The sequence below is a fragment of the Myotis myotis genome, unplaced genomic scaffold, assembly GCF_014108235.1.
Source record: "Myotis myotis isolate mMyoMyo1 unplaced genomic scaffold, mMyoMyo1.p scaffold_m19_p_3, whole genome shotgun sequence".
In the NCBI taxonomy this organism is placed as follows: Eukaryota; Metazoa; Chordata; class Mammalia; order Chiroptera; family Vespertilionidae; genus Myotis; species Myotis myotis.
In genome coordinates this window covers 162,878,037-162,903,095 of record NW_023416335.1, presented here as the reverse complement: position 1 = coordinate 162,903,095, position 25,059 = coordinate 162,878,037, and the positions used below count along the sequence as shown (strand labels likewise).

Genomic DNA, 25,059 nt, shown 5'->3' with positions numbered 1-25,059 from the left:
GGGTCTTGCTTTCATAACAAGCCCCTTTCCACCGCAACTACCACAAGTAGGCTTATGTTAATGATGTGACTTTTGGAAAGAATCCAAGGCTGGGGGCTGGTTGCAAGGAGAACCACCTGTGAATAGAGGGTTGGAACTTTTAGTCTCACCCCTGGATGTCAGGGGAGGGGACTGGTATCTGAAGCGGAGGGTGGTCTTATGGAACTGAGACATTTATCTGTGGAATCTAATGCTATCTCCCAGTAGATAGTGTCAGAATTGAATTGAATTCTTGGACACCCTGCTGGTGTCTGAGACTTGCATGTTGGCGTGGGAAGCTACACACACACACACACACACACACACACACACACACTTTGGAACTGGGGCCAGAAACCCAAAGGACACCCTAGACAGACCTGGGAATAGAAACTACAGCTTCTCCACAAACCCGCTGCTTTAAAACCTTCCGGGGCCGACTGCCAGGAACTACACTTGACAGGTCTGAGCCAGAGGTATCAGCTTTCACTGATTCTTCCGATGGCAGCTGCCTCTCTCCAGTCAGGGTCCGTTGCCACTCAGATTCCATTCACTCCCACATATCCCAGCCTGAACCCTGTATAGCTAAGCAGAATTCTTTCTCCCTGCTTTCTCCCAGGAACCTGAAGTCAGGGTCTCTGCTCTTATCATTTCCTTGAAGGAGAGAAAAGGAGATACATTCAGTCATCTGTCTGAAATTTGCCAAGCACCTACTGTGTGCCCCTGGCCTGGGCACTGAGGAGTCACAGACTAGTGTGAAGTCACTGACTAGTCTGGGGTCCTACGTACCAGGAGGGACAGCTAGTATTAGGGTTGTGAGATCTGTGCAGAGGTAAGTGCTGGCTTCTATTTAATTTTTTGCCCCATTATTTCACAGTTCCTCTGATCCTTAAGTCTTTTTTTTTTTTTTTAATACTTTATTGTTTTTTTACAGAGAGGAAGAGAGAGGGATAGAGAGTTAGCAACATCGATGAGAGAGAAACATTGATCAGTTGCTTCCTGCACACCTCCTACTGGGGATGTGTCCGCAACCAAGGTACATGCCCGGAATCGAACCTGGGACCTTTCAGTCCACAGGCCGACGCTCTGTTCACTGAGCCAAGCCAGCTAGGGCTGATCCTGAAGCCTTACATCAGAATCTTAGACATCGCTTGTCCCTTGGGTAGAGGTGGGGTGATGGAGCATGATCTAGAACCCAGCATAGTGCCTGGCTCAAAAATTCTGGTTGGGTCAGAATCAAAGGTGATGCCTTGCTTTCACCAAATTTAGATTATGTAGCCCAGACCTCATCCATACCAGGTGGGTAGAGGGGGAAGTGGGAAGGCTGCAGGGGGCATGGCATAAACCTACTCCTAGGAGTTAGACAAGCCAAGAGAGAACCCTTCACTATAGCTGTGCTCTTCCAGCTCTAAGCTCAAGTATCAGGCCCAGCCTAGCATTTGCAGGCCTGAGGAAGAGCACAAATAAAGGTCCACATACCATATATCTAAATTTTATAAAGGGCAAACCAACCTAATCATGAATGCTCTAGCAGCTCATGTTGATAAACAGACCTTCAAAATGACCTACAAGGTCTGGCCAGTACGGCTCAATGGTTGAGCATTGACCTATGAACCAGTTCCTGGTTCGATTCCAGGTCAGGGCACATGCCCGAGTTGTGGGCTCGATCCCTAGTGTGGGGTGTGCAGAAGGCAGCCAATCAATAATCTCTCTCTTCATTGATGTTTCTCTCTCTCTCTCTCTCTTTCTCTCTCTCTCTCTCCCCCTTCATCTCTGAAATCAATAAAAAAATATTTTTAAAAGATGACCCGAAAGACTGGGTTTGAATTTAAACTTCGAAGAGTCCTTGAAGTTTTGTGCTAGAATATTCTCTAGCCCTGGCCCCCAGCCTATGGCCTGCTTCCTCTTCCCCCTTGCAGCCCCGTCTCACACTGCGTATACGTTTAGACACTCTGGCCTGCATATTCAAGCTCCGTCCACCCAGATCTCTGACAAGCAGCTGTCCCTTGGTCACTTCTTGAGTATGCACACCAACAGGTCTGTTGTCAGAACCCAGAGAAAAGGGGCTGGAAAGCGGGCTTGGCAAGGTACTCTGGGGTCCTAGGGACCAGGAGGACTGTCTAGAAAGACAAAGGGCACATCCCCTTGACCCTGCACCCCATGGGCAGGGTCGTGGCTGGAGGGCCAGGGCCTTCTGAAGTGGGAGTCCAGAGCACCGACCTTCACCCTCTCGCAATGGCATTTTCCAGGCCATACGCTCTGACCACAGGGCAGCTCACTGATGCTTCCCGGGCCTCTGACAGGAGCGCCCTCATATCCCCGCCCGGAGAGGTGAAGGAGAAACAAGCAGACCCGTACAAAAGAAAAATACTGTTTATTCTACACAACTACAGCCAGTGTTTCTCCCTCCCCAGCCCTCACTCCAGCCCTCAGCAGGCGGTGCCCCATGTCGGGGGACAGTCAGAACCTCCGCGTCAGAGCCTGGCCTGGGAGACAGGAGGGGAATCCAGGCGTAGGAAGATGACTGGATTGCCAAGGACACAAAAACACCAGGGACTCCCATTCCAAATTCAAGTGAGTTCCTCCATCTGTTTGGCCAAATTCTGTCCCTGGACCACGCCGGGATAAAATACCATGCATAGCACAGGGGCAAAGGCCTCAGCTAGTTCACCAGGCCATAGAAAGTTCTGGTCTTTCTTTCATTCAAAACAAAAACAAACGAAACCACAAGCAGACGGTAAAACGTGTTCTGCCCTTTCTCCTGCCTTTGAGCTCTGGCTTTAAGTCCAGAAAGGTGCTTTCAAGACAAATTTATATCAACTCCTTTAGAGTCTGATGCTACCAAAAACAAAACAGAAAACCCACCTCAGGGCCACAGCTGCTTCCCAGGGTGGGGGGTGGAGGCAGGGGTGGGGGTAGGGGTTGGGGTGGGGGTGGTGGCGGGAGGTGGGGGTAGGGGTTGGGGTGGGGGTGGTGGCAGCCTACAGTGGGGAAGCAGGAGAGATTGCAGGCCATAAGCTCTGCTTTGCGCATATTTCAGGGACACCCACACCCTCCTGCCTGGGGAATTCCGCCTGCAAATATTCCGACCCTGGTATTGTTCCTCAGAAAGACCCACCCATTCTTCTTGTAGAGGAGAAAACGGTTCAGCTCTACCTCAGCCTCTGGAAGACGGATTTAGACGAGGGAGGAGCTGAGAAAGCAAGGCCCGGCCTAATGTAGACCAGCAGCAGTTCATGATCCTTTTCCTGCCCTAACACCAGACAGATGGTGTCCTGCAGAGCCACTGCCCTGGGCACAGCCTGGATTATATGCGACTCCCAGGGTTCCCACCATGACCCACCTGGAAGGAAGCATATCTGAACGCAAGTGTTTGAGGGTGAAAACCTGTTGCTCTCTCATTCAGAGAGTTCCAACCGGTGGGCCACAGACATTTTTTAAACATGCAATACTTGACTATTTGGTCAGGGGCACTGACCTCCTTTCCCTTAGATTGTCAAATTTAAAAATGACAACAGGCAACACAGAACAATAGCCATCGGTGTGACCGAATCAAAAGTATACCTACTTTTTTGTCAGATTGGCAAAAAATGTATTTTTGGGTGTGCTGCAGAATGACAGTGATCCATTTATGTGTGCCATGAGATGAAAAGGGTTGAAAACTGCCGCTCCAATTTATTGATGTGTAAGTCACCGAATCCTTAAACTCCATCCAGTACTTTAACTCGTACTGAAAACGTGTTTACAATCCTCCTCCCTTCTTCTCACCGAGACAGGTTGATAACCTTGACCTTGAGTGTGGAGCCTCCCCTTGGAGACATTTTTTTCTTGGGAAACTGGGGCGGGCAGGATGCCCACCAGCTTCCTCACTCTGGCAGGCCTGTTGGTCCCAATGCAGCGGGGCGGGAGTGTGTGTGTACGTGTGGCAATTTGACACACAACTGTCTTCCCCCTGGCAGGGCTACCAAGAGGGTGGCCCCGCTGGCACTGCAGGGCCTGGGAGGGACCCGTTGCAGGCAGGAAAGGAAACAGCATGCGGGTGAAGGCCAGGCTAGGAGGTGGCTGCCAGTGACCGGCAGAGCTGGAGATGTGTTCTTGCGGGCAGTCACTTTCTCAGGGGTACCATGCGAGGTGCAGGGGAAGGCAGCTGCTAGAGACCTGGCTTTGTAAGGACAAGCGTAGCGAAGAGAGGGGGTGGCTGACCCCCGTGGCTTGTGGCCCTTTAGGGATGCTCTATACAGCAAGGCTGGGCTCATCTACGCAAACCTCTTGGTGCTCTCTTGACTTCCTGGAGTCACAGGCTGAGTTCCAGGGGTTGTCCAGCCACAGTGAGGCTGGGAAACCCAGGAGCTCGGATGAGGTGCCAACCCCCAATGTGCCGTAGTTACCCTCTCTAGAGGCAAAACCCCTCCTGTTCCAGGGATATTCTTGGTTCAGCGGAGTACTGGGGAGATTTCCTACACAAACGCAGGGTCTAAGACGCGGGACAAAATAAGGTTTCTCATCCAGTACCCAAGGCTTAAAGCTACAGAGAAAATTAGAGTTAAGTCACCTTCCACAAGAGACTTCTCTGGGCTGGGTGCTGGCCTCTCCCCCAGGCCTTGTGGTCTGGCTTATTGTTTCGTTTGCCCCTTCTGAGACATGTCTTGGGTTGGGAAAGAATGTGAGGACAAGAGGGTCAGTATTTCTTTCCTCGTTTTCCTCCAAAGTGCCTGCTTACTCGGGAAGGGGATTTTCCAGGCTGCACGTTCTCTGAACTGTTTGTTTTTTTTAAGGGGGTGGAGGGTGAGGGAGATGGTCCTGGGCAGAGATTGGATTACAATCTGGAAGAATGGCCTTATTTACTAAGTTCCCGACCTGCCACAGGCCTAGGTCAGCTCCACAACAGCTAGAGCTCACTGATGTTTCCTTCCAACATGGATTACAAAAGAAAAGGTTCTGCTTTAGTGCAATTTTCCTCCAGAGAACCAGGGAGGGTGGGAGAGCAGGTGACCGATTCTGGCCCCAGAGCTGTGGAATCTCCTGACTTTGAGGTCAAGGCAGACACTGAGTCTGACCTGAGCAGCACATCACACTTTTCAGAGTTGTGTCTCTTGAGTCCTTTCAGGGCATAGTGTTGCCTGCAGGCAAAGGGGCGAGGCTGTGGTTCTATTGGATGAGCTGCCATACCTGCCACACTACACAGAGGAGCGAAGAAGAGAGGGTGGAAAGAGGAGCCGTCGAAAACAAGAGCTCATGGCCAGTCTTTAGGGGCTGCTGCAGCCCTGCCCCGACGACGGGGATTTTCTGGTTCCCAACCAGAACTCACCCTTCAAAAACCGCGAGCAAAGTGCTTCTTTAAGTGACACCACAAATCCCCTCCCTCGGCCTGACCAGCCCGGGGCCTGGTGCTCTAGTGGGCCCCTCTGCCCTCCCCACCATGTGCAATATGTGGGGGACAGGAGGGAGGCAGCTGACGGGCATGCACACGGTGGAGTCTCGAGATGGGTCTCGAGCACAGCCACAGGTACCAGAATGACGGTGCTGTCACAGCCCGGTGCCAAGGGGCAAGTACAAAGTGCTGGAACGCAGGGCGGGGGGCCGAGCCCTAAGGGATCTGAAAGACGTTCAGCTTGCTGGTGTTCTTGAGGGTCTGGCGCCGGTTGCAGAACCAGACCCGCACGACCTCCCGGTCATAATTGAGCTCCTTAGCAATCTCGGTGATCTCCTGGCCAGTGGGCAGTGGGTTCTTCTCGAAGTAGGCGTTGAGAGCCACGATGGCCTGGGGGGTGAAGGAGGTGCGGCGTTTGCGTTTCTTGGAGGGCTCCCCGCCCACAAACTCCATCAGGTTCTGCTGGCCTTCCTGGTTCCGGAGCTCGGCTTCATTCAGCCACTTCTCCAGCACCGGCTTCAGCTTCTGGGCGCTCTTCGGGGTGATGTCCAGCTTCTCGAACCTGTAGGTGACCCAAGCCCAGGAAGGGACAGTGAGAGCGTCTTACCCCCCACACCTGGGTGTGGGCACTCTGCTCCTCACCACCCCCACCAAGACCCCTACGGCTTGGGAAACCCAGACTTCTCGGACTGTCCTGTGTCCCGGGCCATGACGGAGGGACCGCCCCATGGCCTCGGCTCAGTAGTGCAGGGTAACAGTGTAACTGCTGCCTGGACAACCACTCTAGAACTTTCACCACCAGAGGAGTGAGGTCCTTTGAGGTGCTATCTTGAGAGGTTTCCCGACAGGGCAGGGGACATCATGAGCACTGCCCTCCTCTAGTTACCCTCTCCTAGCAGCTTCACTAAGTCAGAGCCCGATGTGACTGCAGACTTCCCAACACAGCAGCGAGTCTAACGTCTCTCTAGTCTGCATATGGAATTGGAAGGCAGATGGAACCTTGTGGCCATACTGAGCCTCATTCTTGTTGGAAACCCGCTACTACCCCCCCTATGATACTGGCACCGGAACCGGCTTAGACGCTGCACGCAGAAGCCAGCCACACCACTTTAGGGTCATGCCTTATGAAACGGGGAGAGGAGAGCATGACAGGGTGATGATGGTGGGATAGAGTTGAGAGCTAATCCAGAACTGAAGTTCCCACCTTTGTGACTAATTTCATAAGCTGTACTCCTTTCCCTCTAGGATTCCTAATGGATTAGGGTCTTGGGTTCCCAGAAAAAGACTATCTGCTTGCCCTAATTGGTTTGGCTCAGTGGATAGAGTGTTGGCCTGCAGAATGAAGGGTCCCAGGTTTGATTCCAGTCAAAGGCACATGCCTGGGTAGCAGGCTCAATCCCAAGTAGAGGGCATGCAGGAGGCAGCCGATCAATGATTCTCTCTCATCATTGATGTTTCTGTCTCTCCCTCCCTCCCTCTCCCTTCCTCTCTGAAATATATATATATATATATATGAAGACTATGTGCTCAGGATTGGAGGATAAACATCAGAGGACCTGGTCAGTCTTTGGCTACTACGGGTATTCATATCTTATCCTTAAAGCAGCCTTCCTTATTTGGAAGAAGGCAGGAGCAAGGGAGAATAAAGGGGGCACCAGGTCCTGTGAATTCCTGGCGGCAGCAGGCCCCTGAGCAGGCCCTGACCTGGCCCAGGGAGCCTTACTCACCGGCAGATGGCAGACTGGCTGTAGGCCGGGCCTTCCGTCGCAGTCAGAGCCTGGCCCACCTGGGTCTGTGTGAGGCCCAGAGACAGCCGCCGGATCTTGAAGTTCTTGGCAAACTCCCGGATCTCTTCTAAGTTGATCCCGTCCTCATCCAGACCTGGGTTATGTGGCTCTAGGCCAGAGAAGAGAGCAGGGGTGAGTGCAGAGGACACATAATCATCACTGCTGATCTAGCCCATTGCCTGGCCTGGTGCAGAGGGATGAGGACATTTGGCAAAAGGCCCACACACCCTTAAGACCCTCATTTACTTTGTCCCCAAGACAAATAATGGAGGAAAGGGCCCTGTCCGGAGGTCGGGGTCTTGTTTCAAGTTTGTCAGCTCTAACTGTCGACCCTCCCCATCCCCCCTACTCCTGGCCCCCAAGCACACCTGTTGGCCATCCACATTCCTCAAATACTGGGTAAGAATCACTGGAGAGACAGCCAGTGGGGAAACAGCCTCCACTATCATCATGCCTAGAATCCAGCTTAACAGGAATAAGAGCCAGTCTCTGGCATCAGGCACCTGTCCTTCCCCTTTGGACTCCAGGAAGTTTATCCAGAAGGGCAGCATTCAGCCCTAGCTGGTTTGGCTCAGGGGATAGAGCATCGGCCTGCAAACTGAAGGGTCCTGGGTTCCATTCCAGTCAAGGGCACATGCCCGGGTTATAAGTTCAATCCCCAGTAGGGGGTGTGCAGGAGGCAGCCAATCAATGATTCTCTCTCATCATCGATGTTTTTCTCTCTCTCTCCTTCTCCCTTCCTCTCTGAAATCAATAAAAAAATATATTAAAATAAATAAATAAAAAGAACAGCATTCAAAGATGTCAGGGGGTCTAAATAAATGCCTCTCCCATTTTCCACAGCCTCCTTCAGGAGCCACTTACTGGACACCAACTGGCTGACAGTGGGCGTCTCTGAGCAGGTAATTGGGATGGGAGCAGAGGCTGATGGTTTGGCCGCTGGGCCTGGGCTGGCGATGACCACTGTAGGCGGGGGCACGGCTGGCGTAGGCTGGATGGGCTGCACCTATGAGAAGAGAGCCAACAATCCCCTATTGCCTACCTGCCCAGCTCAGGGGGTCGGAGTCCCTGCATGGGCCAGAGACAGGGGCAAAAATGGTATGACGTCCACACTCCTCCCTGGGCCCCATCAAAAAGCAAGACTAGAAACCACTTATTACCACCCCCCATGATAACGCCCTCCGAAGTAAGCACAGCAACACGTTCCACCCAGCGGGGGCCGCATGGCCGCCTGTGACACAGGCAGGTCAGAGGCTCAGAAAGGGCAATACACTTGGTCAAAGCCCCGCAAGTGTCCACCCTGAGGACTGCTCTCAAATGTCTGCCCTCAGAGGAGAAACCTAACCTGCTTTTAGAGCCTCCCAGCCCAAACATCCACTAATAGGGAACCGGCAAGTGACATCCGGGACCTCCCTATTAAAAGAGTAAGGTGTAATTCTTAACTACTGACATGGCAAAAGCTCAGAGTCATGGTGCTAAGCGGAAAAAAAAAAAAAAGCTCCTGAAAAGTTCAAATTTCTCTAGGATGGGTCCCGTTCCCTGGATTCTACCTCTTGGTAGCTCTCAAGTCCACTGCCTCTTTCTTCTCTGAACCTTAGCCTTAGGGCAGGGTCCTGGTCTCTTGCTAGAACTGTTTCAGCTGCCTCCTAACAGGGGACAAGGACTCACGTCTCACCACGGTCCAGTTCTTGGCTCCTCTGGCAACAGAGGAAATTTTTTAACGTACATTTAGTTTGCCATTTCCTCGCTAAAAACCCCTCCATGACCCCTCACTAGCTAATAATAGTGATAACATCATTTTTCAAGTGCTTCCTGTGTTAATTGCCTATGTGTAATCTGTCCTTCAATACTCATAACCTTCTGCAGTGGATCCTCTTATAATCTCCATTTTACAGATGAGACTAAGAGGTTATTCACAAAGCTGAGAAGCAGAACCCCACCTTGGAGGGTCATGGGCCCCAACACCTGGGAACCTGTTAGAAAGAGGAATTCTTGGGCCCCATCCAGACCCACTGAACACGAAAGCCTGGAGCGGGGCCTAGGGACAAGCCCCCCAGGTGGTTCTGACACTCACTCAGGTTTGCGAACCCTGCACACTATACTTCCTGCAGTTTCCTAAAGATAAAATGCTCTCTCGTTCAAGTCATCCCGTTAGATGAGCTCAATGTCCCTTCTCTACGAAGCCTTGTTGAACTCCCCAGTCTGTTGGGAGCTCCCTTCTTTGGGTCCCCTTATCATGCCCCTATCACAGTCTTCGTCAAGCTGCCTTGTATTTGTCCCCAGTGCCATGCTCCCTAAGGCTAGGAAGAGCAGCTTATTCATCTATCTTCAGCACCTGGAATATAGCAGGCACTCAAAAACTGCTCCTAGAAGGAATAAGTGAATAATCAAAGTTACAGAGTGGCCAAACCAGTTTGGCTCAGTGGATAGAGCGTCGGCCTGTGGACTGAAAGGTCCCAGGTTCGATTCCGGTCAAGGGCATGTACCTTGGTTGCGGGCACATCCCCAGTAGGAGGTGTGCAGGAGGCAGCTGGTCGATGTTTCTAACTCTCTATCCCTCTCCCTTCCTCTCTGTAAAAAATCAATAAAATATATTTTTTTAAAAAAAGTTACAGAGTGGAGGGGGAGAGAGGTGAAGGGGAAAGAGGGAGGGGATGCAGAACTGGCCTCCCAGAGCATTTCTAGCAGTTTTTTCACCCTGGAGCTGATCAAGGCCGTTCACTTTGACCACTCCTCCCAGGCCTTCTCAGAATGGCACTAGCTTCTGAGGGTACATGGACAAGTTTTTGGTGTGTGTGGGTAGGGGGTCAGCGTGGGGCGGGGGGTTCCCTGGGCAGAGCATAGTGACTCATGTGAGCCTTCTACCCTGGACCTCCCCAAACTTTGGGGAGGTACCTGCTTTCTCAGGGGCTTCAGAAAATAATCTTGTCCTGCCCATGGTCTGAAGAGAGGCAGCCCATGCCAGATAGCACTGCCTGCCCCCATTCCCAACCCCAGCCCTTGTACCTCACTCTTAGCAGGGGACTCAGGCGTGCTTGGCTTCCGGACAGCCACAGGTGGAGGCAGGGGGTTGCTGGCCAGGGTTGCAATCACCTGGCCCTGGGCGTTTAACAGCAGCTGGGGAGTCACAGCCTGGACCTGCAGGCTTTGGGCTGGTGCTGGTGCTGCCACGCTAGCTGAGTTCACTACCCACGGAAGTGTTCCAATAACCTGGGAGGAAGCAAGGCAGGGACTCTAAGTGTGAGGCCAGTGTCCAGCTCCACCTCCAACCCAAACCCCACACTGGTAGGGGAGGCATTTAGATGAATCACTTAACCCCTGTGGACCTCCGTTTCTTCCTCAATAAAGTGAAGGATTCACAGTTTGGGGGCTGCTTCCTTTGTTTTACCTCCAGAGCTGTGATGGAGCAGGAACGGGTCTGCGTGTGGAGTCAGATGGACCTGCTCTGCCACAGTTTAGCTGTGGCTTAATTTCTCTGAACCTCAGCTTTCGTCCCTGTAAAATGGGAATAAAAATCTCTCCCTAATAGATCTGTACTCAAAACAAAGTGAGATGGTGTATGAGAAAGCACCTAGCACAGGCCACGAAGTAGGTACTCCATAAATGAAGTGGGTGTTCGCCTCCACTAGAGTGGGTGCCTCCAGGGCAAGGCAGTGGCTATGCCCCTGCCTGCTCTCAGGATCAGCAGGGAGCGGCCACACACGAGATAGGAACAGCAGTCCGACACCCTGTTTGAGTTTCAATGAACCTCAGCCCAAGTCCTAGTGCCCCCGCCAGCTTGTCCACAGCCCCCATCCCTCAGCCCTGGCTGTGACCACTTGCCTGTCCCTGAGCATTGGTGAGGATCTGACTGCTGATCCCTGGCATGCTGGGAATGGCGTTGGCAATGACCGGAGTTGTCGTGAGGGAGCCCAGGATCTGGGCCTGTCCCCCGAGGGAAGCAGCACTGATCTGTGGGTGGAGGAAGAGCCTTGCTCAGAGACCAAGGGGACAGAAAAAGCCCAAGGCAGAGGGAAGAGGGCTCACAGGCACTGGGGTGGGGAGGCCGGGCTGGGGGGCAGCTAGGAATGTGGGCTACAGGCCCATGTCTACCAGCTGAATAGTATCCAGCACTAGGAGTGGCGGGGGGTCAACCAGGAAGGGTGGGGTCAAAGCCACGGAAGAGTCACTGGCTAATCTTTCAGGCCAGGCCTGGGAGGGTAGAAGTGCCGGACTGGAGTGGCTGATGTGATTCTAGTCACATCTATCAGCTCCACTGCCAAGCCAGGACAGACACTGGCAAGGGGCCGTGAGCCTCTAGCTCCACCTCAGTGACAGCTCACAAGTTTGCAATCCCCAGACATCATCCCCCCCTCCAAGGCTGGTCCAGTGGTTCAGGTTCTGGAGAATTTGCCCAGCCCTCTTGGCAGAGGTTGTCTGCTCTTGTCTGGGATGGACAGGCTGGCAGCTGCAAGGAGAAGGCTTCAGAGGGAGCCCGTCTCCGCTGATGTGTTGGAAAAGAGCCGTATTCAGGGGCCTGGTCCTCCACCTCTTTCCTCCCCGCATCAGTTCCACCCGGGCCCAAGACTCGATCCAGCCCTGATCAGCCCCGGGTGAGGGCAGCAGCAGCTTACGATTCCTGGGCTAAATGCGAAGCTGGCAGGCTGTAGGGTGATCTGTGGGGGGGTGTCCACTGGCTTGGGGGTGGGGGCGGTCGCGGTGGCAGCAGTGGGCTGCGGTAGAATGGCGGGCGTGTTCTGCAGCAGCGGCGGTGGCGGTGGCGGGGTCTGGAACAGCGTCTGGGCCTGTGCTGGTGGCCGGGGCTGGACGGGCGAGGAGGCCTGTACCGGTGGGGCGGCTTGTACGGGTGCCGGCAGAGCGGTGTTCAGCACGGCCGCTGCTATGGAGCAAGGCAGAGACAGAGGTGCTCAAATGCCTAGCCGTGGCCCAGAGCAGCTCCAATCCCAAGGGATCTGGCACAAGAACAGAGGGGGCTGGGGCAGCGGGGAAGGGGGGCAGGCAGCTGTGATTCCCTTGATCCTTGCTGGGGGCAGCACACGCCACATCTCTCATCCCCCCTCCCTTGGGCCTGGAGAAGTGCAGGTTCAAAACCAGAAGTTGCATCTTCTTGCAGTCCTTCTCAGGAGGCTGGTCATGGGGTGACTTCTGGCGTGGGGGGAGAGGGGCAGTCTCAGACAGTTGGCTGAAGTAAGAGAGGCCGGATGGTGTCCTGGCCTAGAGTCCCGAGGTGCTGCAGCTCTGTGGCTGGGTGCCCGGGACACCGGATCCAGACTCCAGGGCTGTCGCCCTGGGCGGGCTGCGGGTTCTGAGTCCAACATGGCAAGCGCTCGTGCAGGAATGGTAGTGGTGGGTGTTGGGGGGCCTGGTGCAGTCCTGGGGAGAGTTGCCGTTACCTTGGAGACTGGCTAAAGGTGGCTTGAAAATTCCCCCCGTAGGAGAAGCAGCGGTCAGTCCTGGGAGGGCGGCCACGGTTGCTGTAGGAATTGTCCACACGGCCAGCCCCTGCTGACCAGCCACTTGACCTGCAATACTGATGGGGATAAGAAGAGGTTGAGTAACTGCCCCTGCTGGAACCATAACTCCTGTCAGAACTGTGGCTAAGTTTTCCTGAGTCAAGACCTGCAAAAGCAAACAAGATTTCAAAAAGAAAAGAAAAGAAAAAATCAACATCGACAGTGCAAACACTGGGTCTCTCTGGCTCAGCTGAGCACAAACAAAGCATTCTGAGGGCAGTGGGGGAAAGGCCGCATGAGGGCGGGGAAGAGACAAGCCCTAGCTGGAGGCTCAGCCTTGAGTGGGGTGCCCGTCTTCAGAGCAGCGGCCCAAATCGAGGTCAGGACCTGGCCCTGCTCACAGGACAGCAGAGGGTGCGCGGGCCTCTTCCCCTGGACTGCTCCCCCAGCCCTCCCGGGGCCCTTGCCCACAGGACCAACACTTTGGGGCCAGAAAGCAGGGGGCAAGGGCTAATGGAACCAAGTGGTCAAGGGCTCACAGAAGCTTCTGAGAAGCTCTGATGGAGGCTACCCTTGACGGATGCCTCAAAAAATCTGTGCCTACAGCGAAAGGTCACAGGGAGGTCAGCATGCCTGGAGGATCCTGGAGGCAGCCGCTGTGCTGGGGCTGCCCCCCTGGCTCTAAATGAGGACTGTGAACAATGCATTAACTCTCCAGGCAGCCACTGGAGGGACGGACAAGGTATTCACTCATTTAGGCATTAAACAGAATGGCCTGTGGCATGAACGCGTTAACGTAACCTCTACCATCCTTGCTGGACCCAAGGAGACTACCCAGCAAAGGCAGATCTATACTTCCCAGTGGGCCTGATCTGGGGCAGGGGAGAGGCCAGAGGTAGGGGACTCCCTCTCTTAAGTCACAGCCCGTCCCTGTCCTGCCTCAGGAGTTCCCAGATCCCATAGCCTCTCCATGGTGGTGGTCCCATGTCTTGCTTCTGCCCACTGCTCTGTGTCCAGCTCCCAGGGGTGGCTCTTACCTGGGGGGCAGCTTGTATAGCCAGCGGCGTCAGGGTCTGCGATGCCTGAGGCTGGCTTGGGGGTTGGCTGAAAGTGGCGACAGCCGGGGCAGGACTCGAAGGGATCCCCGGGAGTGACTTCACTTCATGTGGCATTGAGAGAAAGGACAAAGGGTGAGCCTGGTGTGAGCGGAGGGGTCACTGGAGAGTTGAAGTGGCAACTCTCAGCCTCACATCGTATTTCCGCATAACCCGAGACCAATCACTGGCTTTCCCTGGCCCAGAAGGCAGCTTCCCCAATGCTACCGTTAGTGAGACTAGGAGGCTGGCCAGCCCTGTGCCAGACCTAGCATGTGGGCCCTCTTCTTCCCACATTTAGATGAAGAAAATGCAGGCCTATGCACAGCTAGGTGTCAATCTCTCATTTCCTGGCTCTACAGAACACTGTGACCTATGACCTAATCCAGGGGTCTTCAAACTTTTTAAACAGGGGGGGCCAGTTCACTGTCCCTAAGACCGTTGGAGGGCCGGACTATAGTTTAAAAAAAAACTATGAACAAATTCCTATGCACACTGCACATATCTTATTTTGAAGTAAAAAAACAAAACGGGAACAAATACAACATTTGTATTTGCATGTGGCCCGCGGGCCGTAGTTTGAGGACCCCTGATCCAATCAGTCGAGGGGTCTGAAGGGAAGAAACATGTGTCTGGGCGGGAAGGAGCTAGATAGCATCAATGGGAGCAGCTGCCCCTGGCTCATCCAGCAACTGGACCATCGCTCTTTCTGGATGCAGGTGCTGGCTTGGAGAAGGGACAAGGACTCTGCAGAATGAAGTCCTTGAAATGACAGTCCCTGAAAATTGGACATGTCTTTGCCACACTCAGGATCACAATGGCGCTCCAGGCCAGGTAGCTTTTTTTGTTTGTTTGCTAATCCTCACCAGAGGATATTTTTCCATTGAATTTTAGAGAGAGTGGGAAGATGGGGGGAGAGACAGAGAGAGAAACATCGATGTGAGAGAGACACATCGATTGGTTGTCTCCCACATTCGCTCCGACCAGGGCCAGGGACAGAGCCCGCAACCCAGTCATGTGCCCTTGATCAGAATCGAAACCGGGACCCTTCAGTCCGAGGGCCGATGTTCTATCCACTGAGCAAAACCGGCGAGGGCCAGGCCAGGTTGCTTTTCTCTGCCAGTCCCTGAGGTCTGACGTCTGATGAGCAGCTTCAGTGAGTTTCTAAGGGAACTCCCGTGAACCAAAGCCTTTCTTCCAGGTTACAGCTTCCTCTTGCTACTCTGATTTGTGAGGTATTGGGAATCCCCACCAGAATTCACACGAGGAAAAGGGTTATTATTTCATATACTAGAGGCCCAGTGCATGGATTCGTGTACTGGTGGTGTCCCTCAGCCTGGCCTGTGCCCTCTTGCAATCTGGGACCCCTCGGGGGAGGTCAGACTGCCGGTTTCGGCCCAATCCCCGTAGGCAGCTTGTGGGGATCAGGCTGAAACCGGCAGTCTAACCTCCCCTGAGGGATGTAGTAGTGCTCAAAGTGGTAGGCAGTCGGGGAGGCACCCAAGCCCGGGCCTGGTGCCACACTGCTCTCGCTCATCCTGGCCCCACTGCGCCTGCCGCGGGCTCGTGCCCAGTCCCGATCAGGAGAGGCTCACACAGCCGCAATGGCACTCGCCAGCCGTGAGCCCAGCATCTGGTGTCCATTGCTTACCTGAGCGGCGCTCCCTCTGTGGGAGCACACTGACCACCAGGGGGCAGCTCCTACATTGAGCATCTGCCCCCTGGTGGTCAGTGCGCATCATAGCAACTGGTCGACCGGTCGTTTGGTCATTCAGTCAACCAATCACTTAGGCTTTTATATATATAGATGGCGAGACATTAAAAGGAGTCTAGGTATTGGACGATGGATATTAGACCAGATCAATGGCCTCTTAATAGTAGCTAGACATGGATTTACTGAATCAGAATGTCTGGAGTGGAGGCCAGTAACCTCTTCTCTCTCTTTTTCTTACTTTTAATTTTTTATTTTTTAACTATAGTTGGCATTCAATATTATATTAGTTTCAAGTGTATATCATAGTGATTAGACACTTTTATAACCTATGAAGTAATCACCCCTAGATGTCTAGTGCCCCTCTGACATCATACTCAGTTATTACATTATTATTGACTATATTCCCTATGCTGGACTTTACATCCCGTGACTATGTGCCTAACTGGCAATTTGCACTATTTAATCTCTTATTTCTTTAAGCTCCCTTGTGATACAGCGCACAGCCAGAGTGGGAACCATGCAGTTAGATAACCTTCCATACCCGCATTCCCAGCCCACGTTTTAATCTGGAAAGGTACCGATCTAACTCAGGACTGTACTGTTCAAAGTGCATAATAAAGAAATTCAGATTGCTTAAGGAATTAAAGAGACAAGCAAGCAGCAAAAGCCTTATAAAATACTAAGGGGGGGGAAAAAAAAACTAAGTGAAAACACTTAGTATTTCACTCCACCGCAGAGGGGAGATGCGTTTCCAACTACTGGAAAAAAAAAAATCAGAGAAGAGAAAATTTTAAAACATTTTGCTTGACAAATATAATGAATTATAAAAAGGAAAGTGAAAATAGGAATATGATAAACATGAGTGATAAAGCTTACCACCCAAAGAAATGAGATATTCATTTAATTAGAATATATTTCCAAAGTAGGACCAAGAGTTCCAAGAGTGTACACATATTTAGGCTTTTGTCACTTCCGGCTACACTGCTTTTCAGAAAGACTAAACCAGTTCACAGAAACATCAACCATGTCCCTTGTCTCTACAGCATCACCCAGGTTAGCTTTTATCACTGCTGAGTTTTCTGGCTTAACAGGCATGTAGTACCTTACAGCCAGTTACGTTTTCTCTCATTGATAGCAAGAGCTTGTATTTTTTCATGTGATGACTTCTCCTTATATAAACAATTGATTTCTCTTCCAAAAGAATTTGGGTGGACTATACCTCAAAGAAAAAAAAATTCAAAAGACCAGTACAAAGATATTCAAAACAGCACTGGTTATGATAATAAAAAACCAGATAGTTTGACAATAGTCAAAACCAGAACAGGTTTGTGAATCTATGTCAATAAAGGAAAAAGGTATCTGAAATAATCCAGTGGTCAGAGCTATGCTACATAGCTCGGTGGTCGTGTATGTGTGACAAGGACTGGGTAGTAATTTAGACTGCCATAAATCACTAGATTTTTCTCCACCCTGAAAAAGTTTCCTATTACTTTGTTTTTGTTTAATATATTTTTATTGATTTCAGAGAGGAAGGAAGAGGGAGAGAGAGATAGAAACATCAATGATGAGAGAGAATCAATGGTTGGCTGCCCCCTAACACCCACCCTGGGGATTGAACTGCGACCGGGCATATGCTCTGACGGGAAATGGAACTGTGAGCTCCTGGCTCGCAGGTCGACGCCCAAGCACCGAGCCACGCCGGCCAGTACTTCGTTTTGTTTTAAGAAGAAATGCTTAATATCTAGCAAGGTCACATTAAGACCACAATCCATGCCGGCAGCTTCTTAGGGAGCAGCATCAAAATACCTCCCTTATCTGCTTGACAATGATTCAAATTCCTTTACCGAGAAAAATTTTGTGAAAGGCTTAGTATACCAACCTCTGAAAGAAGATGCACACTGCCACTGACACTCATGCTCAGGTGCAAATAATTGGCTCAGGATCTATTTCTGAGAGCAGGTTTGGATAAGGGGCAGATTAAGACACCAGAAGAAATGAGATATGGGATTTCATTAAAAGGATAAAAAGGGAAGTCAGGGCACTGTGGATAAACTTGGGAAACCTCCCAAGTTTTCTGAAAAGGGCTCCAACCCCACAATGGAAAGGGATGGGCAGGGTGGCTGAGGCAACGGATCCTTGCCTTCCCTGCCTGCTCTCCAGGGCATGGGTCCATGGGAACACGGGTAATGCCCCATCCTGGGCTCAACACGGAAGCAGAGCATTTCCAGGCCAGGGGGAAAGGGTCATGTCTCTTGTCATTTCTTTATTCAAAAGCGGGGGAAAGCCAAGTTACAAGGGTCCCAAGTGAACCTGCGCTCTATTTTGCAGGTAGAGCACAGGACGGGAGGTCCTGCAGTTTCCTTGTTAAGGAGTTGCTGTTCCCCGAAGCCTGTCTGTTCTCCTTTGCTGTCTTCTTGGCTACCCCTCTTAGCCTACACCCACCAGCCCAGGTCTCCCATCTAGGGAAGGGAAGACACGCAGAAGACAAGGGGAGACGAGTCCTGGTGTTCTGGGGAAACTGGCAAGGAGGCCTCGGGCTTCCTGCAACAGGAGATGTCTGCTCTGTAAGGTGTTAATGAGGAAAGCCAATGCAATGGTGCCCTGTGGTCAGAGAGCAGTGCCTGGTACCAGACCCGGCCTCTAGAACAGCTCTACTGCAGGGCATTAGGGGAGACAGAGTGGGTGGATCAGCCACATCCATTTCCACGGGGAAGAATCAAGCTCATGCCCTCAAGTCATCTTTGGAGGACAACAGAAATCAGTCCACCAGGCTGACTCACACCAGCCCAGCTGGGAGTAAGGAGCTGGCATTCTTCAAGGTCCTACCTAACTACATCCTTAGTCCAAGGTAGGTAAGATGCCCGCCCAGCCCCAGCTTCTGGGGCCTCCCACCTTTTCCACAGCAGGTACTGAGTTGGAAGGGCTGGTGGGATCCTGAAGGTCTAGTCCTCTCTGCACTGGGGCTGAGGGTCTGGTTTGAACTAGGAGCCTCTCTGAGGTTTATACACCCCGTCAGCCGAGCCCTGCCACTCTCTACCCACCTCACCCCGAAACATCCCAGTTTAGGTCTGGAAGGGACTGGAACCAGAACTAAAGCTCCAGGGACAAGGAGTGCAGAATAGCCCTAGACGCTGACCAGGAAGGAGTACAGGCCATGGCCCAAGGCTGTCCAGTGGACAGGAAGACGACAAGACCCTAAAGCCACCTAGGCCCCAAGGACTTGTGCTGGCTCCCCCGGGAATTACAGACAGGGACCAGGGTGGAGCAATGGCCTCGTACCAGTTGCCTCCGCGGAAGAGTCTGGGTTGTCTGGCCCAGCTTCACCAGCAGGTTCACTGGCTTCAGCAGGACCTCCACTCTGGCAGCCCTCGGCGGCCACACCCTCCAGTCCTTTGCCCTCCTCCTCAGCGGGGACCTGGGCATCCACTCCAACTTCCAGCACGCGGATGGTCTCGTGGCCTGACATCACGATGACCTGCGATCAGAGGACAGGGAACACTGTGGGGGAGGGGCCCATAGAGACCCCCCTGCCGGGTGCCCAGAGCTCTAGGTATGATTTCGGGAGAGAGGAAGGGTAGACGTCCTGCCCCAAGCACTGTGTGCTCTGTGAGAACTCCAGAGCCTGGGGCAGGCTGCAGCTCCCCGATCCAGAGAAGGAGCGGGCTAGGAGAAAGGCCCTGGGGACTGGACAGGGGGCAGGGCCTGACACAGCTGGAAACGTCCCGGCCCACGGAGCCAAACCACTGGAGGGTATTTCTACTCGGTCCTTTTCTGGGACTCAGTTCGGGGCGTGGTAAAGTCTATTCCACAGCCTTGCAAGGATGTTCCCTTGGCTGCTAGGATACTGGTGTGTGGCCATGAGGGCCCCTGACACAGCATCCACTGCGTAAGCTGGGCCAAGAAGCAAATCCCGCTTCACGTCCCTTTAAATCTCCAGAGATAAAGCAGTGGAACAAATGCTCCACAGTGTTGAGTCACTTTTTCAGCTCGTGATTCCTTTATTTCCAAAACTCTGGGGCAAAGGCCAAGATTTTCCTACAAGCTAACTTCCTGCATCCTGAAGGCGGAGCCTCTCCCACCCCCCTGGCCTGGAGCTCGTGCCCTGTGGCTGCAGTTGTGCCATCGGCTGTGGGCCTGCTCTGACCTTGAAGGGAGCCTCCATGTCCCAGCAAGGCGGGAGGCGCCTGGGCCTCCTCAGAACAGGACCTTCTTCCCCTGCTCAAACTACCAGCTCTCAGCTCTCTAACTCCAGCACTCAAAGGCTTCCAACTGGGCCATTCAAAAATCAGGGACCCTGTACATGGAAAAGCTCTGTGCCCAGCTCCCCTACATTTGGCCTATGCCTGAAGCTACTCACACAACACACTCCTTAAGCCTGAAAACTGGACTCAGCCAGAGACTCTGCCGGAAAAAGTGACAATGTGACCGACCCATCAGGGGAGCTGGAGGGAAATTAACCCCCAAGCGGTTGCCTTTCTGACTCAAACTTGACCTATGAGGGACTTCAATTACATTTTAGGAGTTGTTCATCTTTTTTCTCCTTTTAAAAATTCATCTTTGTTCTCCTTTTCAGTGCCCTGGCCAGTGTGGCTCAGTTGGTTGAGCATTTTCCCATGCACTGAAAGGTCACCAGTTTGGTACCTGGTCAGGGCACATACCCAGGTTGTGGGTTTGATCTCCGGTCGGGGTGCATGCAGGAGGCAACTGATCCATGTTTCTCTCTCTCTCTCTCTCTCTCTCTCTCTCTCTCTCTCTCTCTCTCTTTCTCTCTCTCTCTCTCTCTCCTTTCCTTCCTCTTCCTTTCTCTCTCTAAAAAAGATAAAAATTAACAAAAAACATTTTAAGTTTACATAAGTAATAAATGGTCATTGTAGAAAAATTAGAAAAAATATATAAGCAAGAAAAAATATTAAGAGCAAATTACCGCCCCCCCCCCCCAAACAAAAGCAAACAAAAGAGAGAAAAAAAACCACAGGAAAAGTAAGAAATAAGAGCAAATTACCCAATGTCCAAATATTTCCCCATGTAAGATTATACATATTTGTACATTTTAATTTCACTTTTTAAGATCACAGCTTAGCCTGGCTGGAATGGCTCAGTGGTTGAGCATCGACTCATGAAGCAGGAGGTCGGGGTTCAATTCCTGGGTTGTGGGCTTGATCTCCAGTAGGGGATGTGCAAGGGGCAGCTGATCAATGATTCTCTCTCATCATTGATGTTTCTCTCCTTCCCCCTTCCTCTCTCTGAAATCAATAAAAAGAAATCTATATGGGGGGGAGGTTGGGGGTTAATGGGAGGGATGAGGACACATTTGTAATACCTTAACTAATAATAATAAAAATTAAAAAAAAAGGAAAAAAAATCTATAAAAAAACCCCTGTAACCAGTTTGGCTCAGTGGATAGAGCATCAGCCTGTGGACTGAAGGGTCCCAGGTTCAATTCTGGTCGAGGGCACATGCCTGGGTTTTGGGCTCAATCCCCAGTAGGGGGTGTGCAAGTGGCAGCCGATCAGTGATTCTCTCTTATCATTGATGTTTCTATCTCTCTCTCTCCCTCTCCCTTCCTCTCTGAAATCAATAAAAATATATTTTAAAAAAATAATAAAGTCACGGCTTACATTCCAAAATTAAGCCCCTGAGAAATCCTACCTGGTAACTAAACCTGGTCAGGTGAACTGACCATCTACTTTGGTAAGAAACAGACAATGAGCCCTGACTGGTTTGGCTCAGTGGATAGAGCGTCAGCCTGCGGACTCAAGGGTCCCAGGTTCGATTCCCATCAAGGGCATGTAACTTGGTTGTGGGCACATCCCCAGTAGGGAGTGTGCAGGAGGCAGCTGATTGATATTTCTAACTCTCTATCCCTCTCCCTTCCTCTCTGTAAAAAAACAATAAAAGATATTAAAAAAAATTTTTTTTAAAAAAAGAAAGAAACAGACAATGAGGGGCTTTATGGGGTCTTCCTATTTCCCCCACCCCTTGGTTCATCAACCTCACTCCCCCACCTCTTTCTGTCCCAGAAGATACCTGCTCATTGATGGTGAGAGATGACTCTGGGCCAGCTCCTGGATCCATGGTCACTTGTCAGGGTGGGGTGGGGGCCAGCCAACACCTAGCACGCCCTGTGGGGTGAAATGGTATGGGAAAAGCAAAGGCTGATATGACACAGTAGTACAAATTCCACACTACTGCAAAAAGTCCTAAGTAGAATGGTAGGAAAAGAGAGAAGCTAAGTTCTCTCAAGTATTTGTAGACGGAAAGTATTCTAAGGACTTTACAACTAAAGTGTCTTGCTTCCTATAGCTTCCCAGGAGAACCTACACTCAGGGAGGTGGGAAGGAAGAAGAACCAGGGTGATGAGAGAAGGGCCAGAGATTGTCCCTGGGTGTTCCCCCATCCATTGGGAGAGAGAAGACTCAGCGGAACCTAAAGTAACTCTGACCCAGACACTCAGAACCTCAGACCTGGATAAGGAGCACTTTGGGTGTCAGAGTGCTTCTCAGGGAAGGAGTCTGAGCAGACCTCCTGGAAGAGATGGTCAAGACAGGAATACATTAAAACATTAGTCTCGCCTGGCCAGTGTGGCTCAGTGGATTGAGCACTGTCCCATGCATCAAGAGGTCACTGGTTCGAATCCTGCTCAGGGCACATTCCAGGGTTGCAGGCTCAATAATCCTCAGTAGGGGGCATGCAGGAGGCAGCCAATCGATGTTTCTCTCTCTCTCTCTCTCTCTCTCTCTCTCTCTCTCTCTCTCTCTCTCTCTCTCTCCCCCTCTCTAAAAAATCAATAAAAACATGTTTAAAACAAAACAAACAAAAACATTAATCTCAAACTTCAATGTGCACGATCAGCACTGGAGCACTTATTACAAAAACACAGGCCTGGATTCACCCAGAATAAACATCCCCAGGGCCTGAACCAGCAGGTGGGGCCCACAGAATCAGCTCTCAGGTGATCTTGTGGCTGTGGCCCAAGGACTGGTCTTTCCCACTGGAGGCAGGACAGCATCCCAGACGGTAGAGCAGCCTGCCAAACGCAGTGAGAAGTGGGAGAAGCCCTTGTAAGAACAGGTTGTCTGGCTGGAGCCACAAACCATACAGTCATAAGAAATAAAGGTAATAAAGGGGACAAATGTGTTTGGACACTTATATAGAAAAGAAGACAATTAACATTTATTTGAGTGCCTACTGTGCTAATAAGCGTTTTATGTAACTAATCCATGTATTACTCATGCCAGTTGGGGGCTGGCGACATTATTATCACCATATAGATGAGGAAACTAAGCTCAGAGAAGTGTTCTGGATTCCTCACCTTTCCCTTCATCCTCCTCTTCCATCTCTGCATCATTTGTTTGTTTTACTTTTCTGTGTGTTTTTATTGAATGAGATAAAATCCATCTATAATAATAAAAGTATACTATGCTACTTAGACTGGACAGCCAAACGACCTTCCGGACAACCTTCCAGACGAAGCTGGGGCGGCGAGGGCTGAGGCAAGCCGCTGAGGCAAGCTGCCACAGCTGCGAGGGCCGAGCCCCTTGCATGAATTTCATGCATTGGGCCTCTAGTATAACATAAAATTCACCATTTTTAAAGTGGTGAACAGTCATCAAATTTAGGCACTCTGTTATATAAACCAAATTTAAAAATGAGAATATAGTATTTTGAATAAATTTGCCAAGAAAGCAACATTTAAAGAAATATTTACAATTTTAAATAATGATAAAAAATAATTTGGGCAGTTCTGGTTGAAGCTGGGAGGGAGCCAGGGCCCACCCAGAGCCTGCTCTTTTGCGTTCTTTCTCCAGTGAGTTGCGTTTGAAAACCCCTGAAGCAAATCTGGCAAGGCACCTTGCTTGGCTAACAGATGGCTCACCGATTCCTGGCTTTCCTGTGCTAACACCCAGAAATGCCTGAAACCTCAGGGGAAAGGAACTGCCATGCTGAGGCATTTGCCCACAAAGGAAAACTCCAGCGGTCCAGGGCCATCAGCACTTCCAGTGGAGGGGACTGAGACGAATTTTCTTTGAGGAACTGCTTTAGGCTTAGGGCAACACTCCAAAACACCCAGAGGAGCATTGGGAAATCTCAAACAAATCAGAACCCCCTAAAACAGCCCAAGATCATATTAGAAAAAATCCTGAAATGCTCTGTCCTTCATTTATTTCACAGATATTTCAGTGGCTACTGTGTGCTGGGGATACAATAGGGGGGAAACTTTCCTAGCTCTGTCAAGAAGCCTACAGTCTAGCGCAGTGGTTCTCAACCTTGGCTGCACATGAGGCCCAGAAATCAGGATTTTAAGAAGATTCCCAGGTGATTCTAATGCGCAGCCAAGGTTGAGAACCACTGGCCTAGCGGCTCTCCCTCCCCAGAGCTCAGCAGCACCTTCTTCCTTCCCCTCTCCTTCCCCTTCCCCACCACCCAAGGCGCCAGGCCTTCCTCTCTCCTAAGCTCCAAGGGCCTCTCATTTGCCTGTGTAACTTGTTTCCTGAGCCCATTCCTTCTACAGCTCACTTCTACCTGTGTGACTTTCAAAATAAACTTTCTCTTATTACAAATAGAAGAAGAAAAAGGATGAGGATTAGAGGAGAAGAAGGAGGAGGAGGAGGAGGAGGAGGAGGAGGAGGAGGAGGAGGAGGAGGAGGAGGAGGAGGAGGCGAGGTTGCCACCGCCTACAGTCTATATGGGAGTCAAGGATATAAAAAGTATGGTTTCAGTGTCAGGTAGACGAGTACAGAGTGGTGGAGGATGCACAGAAGGGATGCCCAATAAAGTTTGTGTGGTCCTTTTCCCCTGTTCTAGCATGGCATGTGTTTCAAGTATGAAATTTTATGTATGAAGAGTCTTGTGCCATGGAGAGGAAAATGGAACTTAATTCAGACTCATGTCTGTGGTTTTACTCACTCCCTTAACACTTAATGTGGTTGAGGTCTTCCAGGTGTAAAACACCTTCTCATTATCCAGTCATTTTTGGGAGTGGAGGTACTCTGCATGAAATTTCAGCTCAAGAATGGCTGCTTGAGCTGAAATTAGTTTTAGCAGTATTAAATTGGTAGAAAGTCACATTTTTTATGGGAAATTACCTTTCACATGTTATATATATAATTCTCACAGGCTAGGACAGGGGTCCTCAAACTTTTTAAACAGGGGGCCAGTTCACTGTCCTTCAGACCGTTGGAGGGCCGGACTATAGTTTAAAAAAAAAACTATGAACAAATTCCTATGCACACTGCACATATCTTAATTTGAAGTAAAAAAACAAAATAGGAACAAATACAATATTTGTATTTGCATGTGGCCCGCGGGCCGTAGTTTGAGGACCACTGGGCTAGGCTGTTTGTAGACATCAATATCTTCAGCTCCACACCACTTTTACTTTTAAACTGTGCACCCACTTACCTTCTGCACAGCTGCCACATTCAAATAGACCATAAGGACAGGAAGCAAGAGATAGGTATAGACTGGTAGCTGGGGCTGAGCCGAATGGGGCAGACAATCCAATCTTCCCCTCTTCCCCAGTCTGACAACCAACCAAGTCTAAATCTTGTTTGGACCTCACCTGGGAACTTTAGACTCCTATGTCCAATGGCCTACTGTTTGCTCATGTCATCTCATACTC

The 25,059-nt window shown here is 51.0% G+C and overlaps 1 protein-coding gene across 12 annotated transcripts in view; it reads right to left on the bottom strand.

The window, feature by feature from the left end:
• Window positions 1-4,782: 4,782 nt before the first annotated feature.
• Window positions 4,783-25,059, bottom strand: part of POU6F1 (POU class 6 homeobox 1) — a 26,152-nt gene continuing 5,875 nt past the window's right edge. Inside the window, exons 2-11 of one of the 12 annotated variants that reach the window (XM_036298215.1) lie at window positions 21,465-21,559; window positions 18,717-18,912; window positions 13,667-13,788; window positions 12,570-12,795; window positions 11,790-12,055; window positions 10,999-11,127; window positions 10,183-10,386; window positions 8,041-8,182; window positions 7,117-7,285; window positions 4,783-5,951 (exon numbers count right to left, since the gene is read on the bottom strand). In XM_036298215.1, coding sequence (XP_036154108.1) covers window positions 5,606-5,951; window positions 7,117-7,285; window positions 8,041-8,182; window positions 10,183-10,386; window positions 10,999-11,127; window positions 11,790-12,055; window positions 12,570-12,795; window positions 13,667-13,788; window positions 18,717-18,912; window positions 21,465-21,512 — 1,848 coding nt within the window. In that variant the 5' untranslated portion in view covers window positions 21,513-21,559 and the 3' untranslated portion in view covers window positions 4,783-5,605. Of the gene's footprint in view, window positions 5,952-7,116; window positions 7,286-8,040; window positions 8,183-10,182; window positions 10,387-10,998; window positions 11,128-11,789; window positions 12,056-12,569; window positions 12,796-13,666; window positions 13,789-17,316; window positions 17,387-18,716; window positions 18,936-19,949; window positions 20,093-20,484; window positions 20,534-21,464; window positions 21,560-25,059 lie in introns of those variants that run through there. The other 11 variants (XM_036298216.1, XM_036298219.1, XM_036298223.1 and 8 more) reach the window with 11 other exon arrangements.